At 36.6% G+C, this 9961-nt stretch overlaps 1 protein-coding gene across 1 annotated transcript in view; it reads right to left on the reverse strand.

Moving 5' to 3' along the window:
• The window catches only part of LOC107722481 (tetraspanin-33-like), a 13251-nt gene extending 6086 nt beyond the window's left edge, over positions 1 to 7165 (reverse strand). Inside the window, exons 1-5 of the mRNA XM_016530838.1 lie at positions 6873 to 7165; positions 2161 to 2218; positions 1937 to 2064; positions 901 to 975; positions 8 to 103 (exon numbers count right to left, since the gene is read on the reverse strand). Of these exons, the coding sequence (XP_016386324.1) occupies positions 8 to 103; positions 901 to 975; positions 1937 to 2064; positions 2161 to 2218; positions 6873 to 6968 (453 nt within the window). The 5' untranslated portion in view covers positions 6969 to 7165. The remainder of the gene's footprint in view (positions 1 to 7; positions 104 to 900; positions 976 to 1936; positions 2065 to 2160; positions 2219 to 6872) is intronic.
• Between the last annotated feature and the right edge of the window lie 2796 nt (positions 7166 to 9961).

Raw genomic sequence — 9961 nt, forward strand, 5'->3', positions numbered from 1 at the left:
CCCATGCCTCATTTTGGATGTAGTCCATTAGGTTGTGAAGGTCCAGGTCATCTCGATAGTGCACAATAGCCCTTTTCACGAATTTCTCCAGAGCATCGCGTGTCTGTGAATATGACACTTCATACAGTCTAGCCACCAAGTATATTTCCATACATACCTAAAAATCAAACACTTCCATCTGGGTTGTATATGCATATGTAATTGTGCTACGGGAGACAGGTCGACAGCGCTAATTCACCATGGCGGCTCTAATAGCATATGCTTTAGTGTGGTAATTAACTCTTGGGGCCCTCCTGAGCTCTCTGCTTCTCCCCTGTCAGTTCCTCTAACGCTGGCATGTTCAAGCATCTCTGAATGTCATTAACAGGAAGCCTCCTAGAAAGCCTCCGTTGAAACAGAACAGTTGGTTCCACTTTGATGTGGCAAAGCTCTTTAATCATTAAGCAGCGACGATGCTTGAAGCGACGTCGTTAAACTGCCCTGTTTAACCGTGTGCACTGCGCTCTGACGGTGAAGTATGGTGTGATGTAATACACTCGATGGGACCTTCTCCTGGACTGTAGAACTTTAGAACTTAGGATAAGGTAGAACGATAGGAAACTCTATAGCGGGAATTGGGAATAGCGGGAATCATTCTAAGGATAAGATGAACAATGGAACTGAATGGTGGATTGCTTTTAAATTGACTTGCTATCCCATGAGATGGACTTAGAGACTGACAGATGACTGCTAAAAGAGGTTAACCAAGCCATAGCCTAATGTTTCAATTCATCTTTAACCAACCTGCAGTGTGTGAAAGTCATAATAATGAAATATGTTTCATATGATAGCCCGTATCCTGTATCAGTGCTGCAGAAAACCCGTCTAGTTTATACACTAAAATTTCAAGTGAAAGCCCACCTGGTCAGAGTAGAAGAAGCCCAGGATTGCAATGACCATTTGGGTTAGAAAGACCAGGGTAAGACTAAATGAGAACTAGAAAGGAGCAGGAAAGAAAACCAAGGAAGTGATAATTGTCCTTAACTGCTATTTAATGCTATTTAAATAAGTGATCAAATTAACTGATGATAACAGATGTGTTGGGAAGACCGGGGCTAGTTGTCAATGTCAAAGTTAGTACGCCAGTGAATTTTTCACTATTTTACACTATTTTACACTTTAAAGACATGGCTACTGATATTTAATTAATAATTAGCTTTTATTTTTATAATTTAGATTTATAATTTGTTTTAGTAATTTTTGTGCTGTTGTTATTTTATTAGGTTTTTTAATAGTACTTTTTAGTTTTTTTTTCTTTTTCATTTTAGCTAAGTTTTATTTTTGATTTATTTCCAGTCTAATTTTAGTGCATAAAATTAAGCAAATTTTAGTTAATTGCATTTCAAAAATTTTAGATTTTCATCTAATATTTATATGTTATTGTATTTCTAATTTATTTGAATTAACAATTTGTGTCAATGTCAAAGTTAGTACGCCAGTGAATTTTTCACTATGTAGTTTACACTTTAAAGACATGGCTACTGATATTTAATTAATAATTAGCTTTTATTTTTATAATTTAGATTTATAATTTGTTTTAGTAATTTTTGTGCTGTTGTTATTTTATTAGGTTTTTTAATAGTACTTTTTAGTTTTTTTTTCTTTTTCATTTTAGCTAAGTTTTATTTTTGATTTATTTCCAGTCTAATTTTAGTGCATAAAATTAAGCAAATTTTAGTTAATTGCATTTCAAAAATTTTAGATTTTCATCTAATATTTATATGTTATTGTATTTCTAATTTATTTGAATTAACAATTTGTTTTAAATAGTTTTAGTTTACAGCTTTAATAACCCTGATGTGACAACTAGTGCTAGTCTTCCCTATATAGGTAAAGTGTAATCTTAATTTGTAAGTCACTTTGAATAAAAATGTGAAGTATGTGCATTAATACTCACAATTCTGAGGAGCCGTATATTTTCTCGCAGAGCTCCGATGCATCCGCAGAAGGTGATGAAGAACATGACCACCCCGACCACAATGAGAAACACAGCAGGATCAATGAAGAATGTGTCACGCACTGCGTCTGTGGAAAAAACCCAGAAACACTGCTAACCTCTCGACTGATCCACACACATCTGCAGTTTATTCAGAGGTGAGGAACACACAACACTTCACATACCTGTTGCTTTCTGAACTTTGGCATATACTCCAATAGCTACAATAAGAAGAGAAAACACCTAAAAATGGATAAATAAACATAAATAAACAAATTACATGAAATAATCAAATGCACATCGATCGTCCTCAAAACACAAAATGGGATGGCGTGTGTGTGTATTTATAAGTCTTTGCATTTTGGTGTCCACATCAAAATGTACAAAAGTGATTTTATATACGTTTGCATATTAAATGCCTACTATAGTGTCTACTCTAATGTTTCAAAATGTGAAAATAAAATGATCATGTTGATGTTACATGGACATTCAGCGTAACAGATATATTTATGCAAAAACGAAACAATATAATTAATATTATTGTACATAAATAAAATAAAAATAGCAAAATATATAAAAGAAAAAGTGAATATATAATTTCTGTATGTTTGTGTGTGTATATATATATATATATACACACACACACACACACACACACACACACATTCTTGCACCAGTTGCTTATAAGCTATTGAAACCATAGCTCAGAAATATGAAGTTTGTTCTGGGAAAAGCTCTAGAGTGATTTGTTTTCAGATGACACTTGACTTGATATTGTTTTATATAATGAAATCACATTCAGACATTTAAAGTGGTTTTATATTGGATTATTTGAATTTATTTTTGAAATACATTGGTTTCTCCATATAAATATATTATTACTGGTTATTATTATTATTTTAATCAAAGGCTGCATTCCCAGAGCTAAAGGGTAAGAGTCTCTGAGCAATAGCCTGGTCCTGAGACCCTGTTGGCAGTGCTGGTAATATTGCTGCAGTGACCATGTGGTACAGTATAAGGGTTTTGTGTGTCTGAGTGCCACTGCAGTTCCATTATGCAGCTGAAGAGTCTTCCACCAGAGTTTATAAAAGCAGTTGAATCCTATCATCTCACTCCTTAAGGATCGATGACAATACTTTGAGAGCATCTATGTACTTAGCTTGCATATGAAATACAAGGAATCAGGTTAAAGAGCCATTCAGAGGCTTTTTTTGGTGCAGTGGAGAAACAGCCACTCCATATACGTGGTTTTGTGCTTTTCTGAAAAACCCAGCAAGCCAGTGCGGCTGGAACAATAGACTAATGGATTATGCCGTCACACTCGGCCCAAAGGTCTATCTGTTGTGCACAAACATTGGTTTAGTGTGAAAGAGTGTGATTTGGCAGGGCTGTTCATGTGAACACAAAAGAAAAAGTTTCCAGCACAACACTCACTCACAAAAGACAATTAATGGCAATCACATTCCGCAGATCATTTATTTTCAACCAGAGTTGGCGATTTGAGTGACGGCAACTGCTGGTAATGTGACAAAATTCAGCAGTGTTTAAAATGAGAAAGACACAGTGTGTGGCTTTTATTCCATTTCCATTTATTTTAATGTTGAATCAAATATTTTTCAGAAAGGTTTAGTTTTTGGTTTGTTTAATAGTCAGTACGTTTACATGGACAACAATACTCCGATTTGAATACGATTAAGACAATACTCTGATTAAGAATCTACCATTTAAACAGAGATTTTTGATTATCTTAATCCGGCTAAAGTCATAATCGAAGTAAACAGAAATCGAATTAAGATGTGGAGTATTCCTATTTTAGTCACATTACTAAAGTGCAGAATAGACATGTAAACACCTTAATCACATTATTACCGTCGTGTAGGACTTTTCGCAGCATTTTGCGACAGGATACACACACGGCAGTGCTCAACCGTTTGACGGCAAATAAAAGAGCTTCAACACCCGCCGTCTGTATGCACGTACAAATAATTATTAGGAGGCCGTGATTGACAAGGGCCAGTGGAGGGAATTTGGCCAGGACACCGGGGTTACACCCCTACTCTTTACGAGGAGTGCCATGGGATTTTTAATGACCACAGAGAGTCAGGACCTCGGTTTAACGTCTCATCTGAAGGACAGTGCTTTTTGACAGTATAGTGTCCCCATCACTATACTAGGGCGTTAGGACCCACACAGACCAAAGCGTGAGCACCCCCTTCTGGCCTCACTAACACCTCTTCCAACAGCAACCTTGTTTTCCCAGGAGGTCTCCCATCCAGGTACTGACCAGGCTCAACCCTATGATTCAATTGCCTGTGGATCCACTTTTAGCATCAATAACTTGAAGTAATAATTTTCTGTATGATATTTCCAGTCTCTCGCATCGTTCTGGAGGAATTTTGGCCCACTCTTCTTTGTAACATTGCTCCAGTTTATTGAGGTTTGTGGGCATTTGTTTATGCACATCTCTCACCACAGCATTTCATTCAGGATGAGGTCTGGACTTTGCTTGGGGTGTCGAAAAAACACCTTGATTCTCTTCTTTTCAGCCGTTCTGTTGTAGATTTGTTGGTGTGCTCGAGATCATTGTCCTGTTGTATGACCCAATCTTTGCCAAGCTTTAGCTGTCAGACGGATGGCCTCACATTTGACTCTAGAATACTTTTGTATATAGAGGAGTATACAGACTCAATGACTGTGAGGTGCCCAGGTCCTGTGACTACAAAACAAGCCCAAAAACATCAGTCCTCCACCAGCATGTGTGACTTTTGCTATGAGGCGTTTGCACTGATATGCTCTTTAGGTTTTCACCAAACGTGGCACTGTGCATTATGGCCAAACATCTCCACTTTTGTCTCGTCTGTTCAAAGGACATTATTCTAGATGTCTTACGGTTTGTTCAGATGCAACTTTGCAAGCCTAAACTGTGCTGCCATGTTTTTTTAGATTGAAGAGGCTTTCTTCTGGCAAGCCTTCCAAACATGCCATACTTGTCCCATATTTTTCTAATTGTACTGTTATGAACTTTATCAATTAACATGTTAACATGAAGCCTGTAGAGTCTGTGGTGTAGTTCTTGGATTGTCTGCCATTTCTCTGAGTGTTACACGGTCTGATCTTGGGGTTAATTTGCTGGGACGTCCACTCCTGGGAGGATTGGTATCTGTTTAGAAATGTCTTCCACTTGTGAATAAACTTCCTCACTGTAGAATGATGAACTTCAAATTGTTTGGAAATTGCCATATTACTCTTCCCAGGTTGATTGCAGCAACAATTGCTTCTCTAAGATCAATGCTGATGTCTTACCTCCTTGGCATTGTGTTAACACACACCTGAATGCTCCAGATCAGCAAACTGCCAAAACATCTGTTTTTATGGAGGTGCTCACACTTGCTGATGATCAGTTAAACATAGGCATTTGATTAGCAGAGCCTGACGGCTACTTACCCTCTTAATTCCTATGTTAACAGGAAGGGTGTCCTAACATTGTCACACATGGCTTTTCCATTTTGGCTTTATTTTTGTAAAATATATAATGACATGGTGCAATATGTAATGTGTTGTTGTTCATCACCCTGCACCATATCACCCTGTTTTATTTTCCAAATTTTAAGACCTGCCAAGGACCAGATCATTTTTTTTTATGTCCTGATATGGAAAACCATGGAATTCAATAGGGTGTCCTAACTTTTTCACATGACTGTGTGTGTGTATATAATATATATACTGTATATATATATATATATACACATTATTTTTTTTTTACAATACAATTTAAAATTGTAATAAATAATTTTAAAGTATAATTTATTCCTGTGATGATTCCAAAGCTGAATTTTCAGCATCAGTCTTCTTTTCAGTGTCACATAATGCTTCAGAAATCATTCTAATATGCTGATTTGTTGCTCAAAACACATTTCTTATTTTTTATCAGTTGAAAACAATTATGTTGCTTAATGTTTGTGAAAACCATTATGCATTTTTCCAGATTCTTTGATAAACTGATAGTCACAAAATGTAGTTTTTAAACTTTTTATGTCTCTACTGTCACAAAAATGTTATGCAATTTTTTACTTACTGAATAAAAGTATATTAATTTATTAAAAAAAATCCTACTGACCCCCAAATCAATAAAGATAAGGAAATAAATATAAATGTTAATGTTTTCTTAAAAATAAAATATATCTATATTTAAATTTTACTAAGAATAAATGACAAATAAGTTAAAAATAATGAAATAAAAAAACAAGCAAACAAACTTGGCCAGCAGGGGCCAATATATAATACAATTATTCAGTTTTAGGTAGATGTCTTGGTCAGAATTGAGAGTTGGAGAGTTTTTTTTTTTTGTCTATTCAAGATGCATTTTGAAATGTTGTGTTTTCATCCTGTACAGAACATTTTAAATCCAATGGGAAGTTTACAGGAAGCTTGAGAGTCTTGAACAAAAGCATAATTCACTTGATTCTGAATGGCAGATCTGTGCAGACTCTATCACAGTCAATGCACTGATAAAACACAACACAAACACTACGAACAGAAGAAGAACATGAGAACAGATGCTTTTGTTTTGATTGCATGTTTCTTTGGGGGATTCAAGCCTTCCGCAGCATTATATTCCACGATTAAATGCTGGAGAGTGGTATTTTTACTCTTTTTCATAGCTATAAAATTCCTTGCAATTGTATGCAAATAGAGTGCTCCGAATTGAGTCATGTTGTGTTGAAAACATCACGGTTGCAGAACAATTGCAACAGCGAGTCTGTTGAAAAGACTAAATTATACCCCCTGATGTTTTATTCATTTCAAAGCTGGCCAAAGAGCTTATGCTCTGCAGCCTGGAAATGTCCTCTCCCTCAGCAAAACAACATTTGGAGCTGGTGTCAGAGGCCTCACTTACCCAGAATAAAAAGCTAAAGAAGAACAGGAAGTACCGAATCCAAGGGTTGACGAAAGAGAACATTTCCGTCCTGGTAAGGCTCACCTGCCTATCCATTATAACAGATTTGTAGAGGCTGAAGATTAAAAAAATTCAGCAATTGCAGAGCAGGCCAGGCCAAACAGATAAACCATCCACCATATACGTTTCGGTCTGTAGCTATAGCTTGAAATGGACTGCAACAGCTGCTGTTCATGTGGACTGACGTACATTAGTGTCTGTGGAAATGGCCAGAGCACACGTTACACAAAAGCCACCTTTGGATGCTTTTGAAAGCTCCGATCCATTGTTTTCTATCACCAGTAGCACCAGGGCAAGAATTTGCAGCTAGGCAAAACAGACAAGGCTTTTCGATGTTCTAGTTTCGACAATATTCTCCTCTATCACAATATGAGAAGATATAATGGCGGGTGATAATAGACAGAAGAAAAAGAGACCCTGAGACTTCAGTGAATCAGACTGTTACCTGCCTGCTTTTCAGTTGAAAGTGATGATTTTATTAGTAAGGCTGCTGCGGGACTCTTAAAGATCAAGGACTGTGAAACCAGGGCAAGCAGTGCAAGCACTCATCTACTAGTCTCAGCCTCAGACGTCACGCCCACGGATCATTGGCTGAACGTCTGATGCATACGGCACACAAAAGTGGAAACACTTCAGGAGTTTCGAAGTCGTCATCGGATTGGTTGAATTATACAGGATTTCCGGGAGACGTGTGTGTCGCGTTCTTTAACGTTCCGCCTGGAAACAAAGATGCCGTGGCGCCAAACCCCCTCACGAAAGAAGAAAGCCGTCGTGTTTACAACTGTGACGACGAGCGCTTTTCAGCCGTCAGTCTGAAGGTCTGGCTACGCGAGACTACTCCTCTACTGCTGGAAAGCCATTCTAAATATAAATGGCACATCGTGAAACTGCAGTTTCAGGAGTGGTTTGGGCTCTGCTGGTTTGTATGACTGGCTTTTCCCACTGGGAGCTCTGCTGTTTTATTTGGACTGCATCTGTAAAGCTCATTGAATCCTTTAATCACGAGAGCCGAAGGACAATCAATCGGGTTGTTGAGAATCTTTCTCACAGGTTTATTGCTACAGGCCCTGAAAGGATTTTCTTTGAAAGTTTGGAGACAGACCAGTGTACTTCATGAGATCCAAGACATTGATGTGTTTGTTTCCGCCCTCATCCACAAATACACTGGGTGTATCCACTCTATGCGATATAGATCCGGTATAGTCTATCATAATACTCATATTACCACATTCAGATGCTACTCAGTAGCTTTCAAAATATACTGTAGCTATAAGAGTATTGATCTGACAAAGAACAGTATTGCTCTGCAATGTCTAATGACTTCACTTAATGGGACTGATATACAAAGCTTTCTATATTAAAGCAGTGCTTTGCATAGTTGGTTTTAGAAAAGCACATATTATTTAGATTTTCAGTGAAAGCTAATTATTTGTATTATGACTAATAACAGTATATATGATGACTTTTTTTTTTGCTATTTATGATATATTTGTGATCAGTCTTATACCATCTTGACAACATGAAACTGAAATTTGTCAATATGTTAACTGGTTCCTGTATTATGTTGCAAGTCAATTTGAAATGGCCCACACTTTCACGGTTAACAGCAGCTGCACAAAAGTGACTGAAGCCTTGAAATGCATTTTTTCCCCTGGAAAATCAATGTAATTCAATTTTTGTTCAATCATATTTTTTATTATTATTTAGAATTTTGAGGGGATTTTTTACTATGATGTAGTATTTACTAGCTATTTTTTTCCACTGTTTTTTTTTGGGGGGCTCTTTAACATCAAAATCATGTCCATGATTTGTGTGTGTGTGTGTGTGTGTGTGTGTGTGTGTGTGTGTTCACATACTGTGAGAAGAGTCACCAAGTGTCATCCCATTCCAATAATGCAAAAAAAATAAATCAACTATTATATACACCTGCAATATAATAAAGGAACCAGTAAAACCACTGACAAATTTCATTTGTAACATAAAAATCAAACCCAGAATTCGAACATAAAATTATGTAGTGTGATCTTAATTTAAATAAGATGAAATGGAAATGCTGTCACCATTGAAAAATGGCCCATATTCTGATAAAAATTTCAATCCTCTAAAAGAGTACATATGTGAGTGACCCTGGACCACAAAACCAGTCATAAGGGTCAATTTTTCGAAATTGAGATTTATACATTGTCTGAACGCTGAGTAAATAAGCTTTCCATTGATGTATGGTTTGTTAGAATAGGACAATATTTGGTCTGAAATCTGAAATCTGAGGGTGCAAAAAAATCAAAATACTGAGAAAATCGCCTTTAAAGTTGTCCAAATGAAGTTCTTAGCAATGCATATTACTCCAGCGACTTAAGACTGGTTTTGTGGTCCAGGGTCACATATAAAGGGTGTATAAAAATGAAAAAAAAAAGCAATAAATAACATTCTCACGGGGGTTTGGCAACACACTTTCCTTTATTTAAAAAATAGTAGAATTTAAAGAATGCAATTTAGTGCACCACCTAATATATTTATAGTGCTTTACATGTAGCAAAATACTCCACAGGACAAATCTGGGTTCACAAGATATCTGATAACTGCCACTCACCGGGACACTACATTAAACACGCCACTCGAGAGCATACGTTTCTACAGCTTGTATATGCAGCTTACTGGTGGTGGTTAGGATGGCAGTACAAAAATACAGATATGACAGCGATTATAGAACTCAATTACTTTTTAGATCCCTTTTTTACCCCAAGCATACCAAATTAATCGATCATTTTATGGCAGTGTCTGTTAATGGGAGAACAAATTCAATTAGTTGTGCTGTGGTCATTTAGATCACCAATAAGAAAACTTTCTCGTCCCTGCAATGCTGTCCATTTAAAGGGGTCATATGATGCTTTTTTAAAGATCATTATTTTGTGTATTTGGTGTAACAGAATATGTTGACATGCTTTAATGTTCAAAAAACACATTATTTTTCAAATACTGTACATTATTGTAGGTCCTCTATGCCCCGCCTCTCTCAAACGCTTCGTCAT

This window comes from Sinocyclocheilus rhinocerous, unplaced genomic scaffold, assembly GCF_001515625.1.
Source record: "Sinocyclocheilus rhinocerous isolate Xijiao unplaced genomic scaffold, SAMN03320098_v1.1 scaffold604, whole genome shotgun sequence".
Classification (NCBI taxonomy): Eukaryota; Metazoa; Chordata; class Actinopteri; order Cypriniformes; family Cyprinidae; genus Sinocyclocheilus; species Sinocyclocheilus rhinocerous.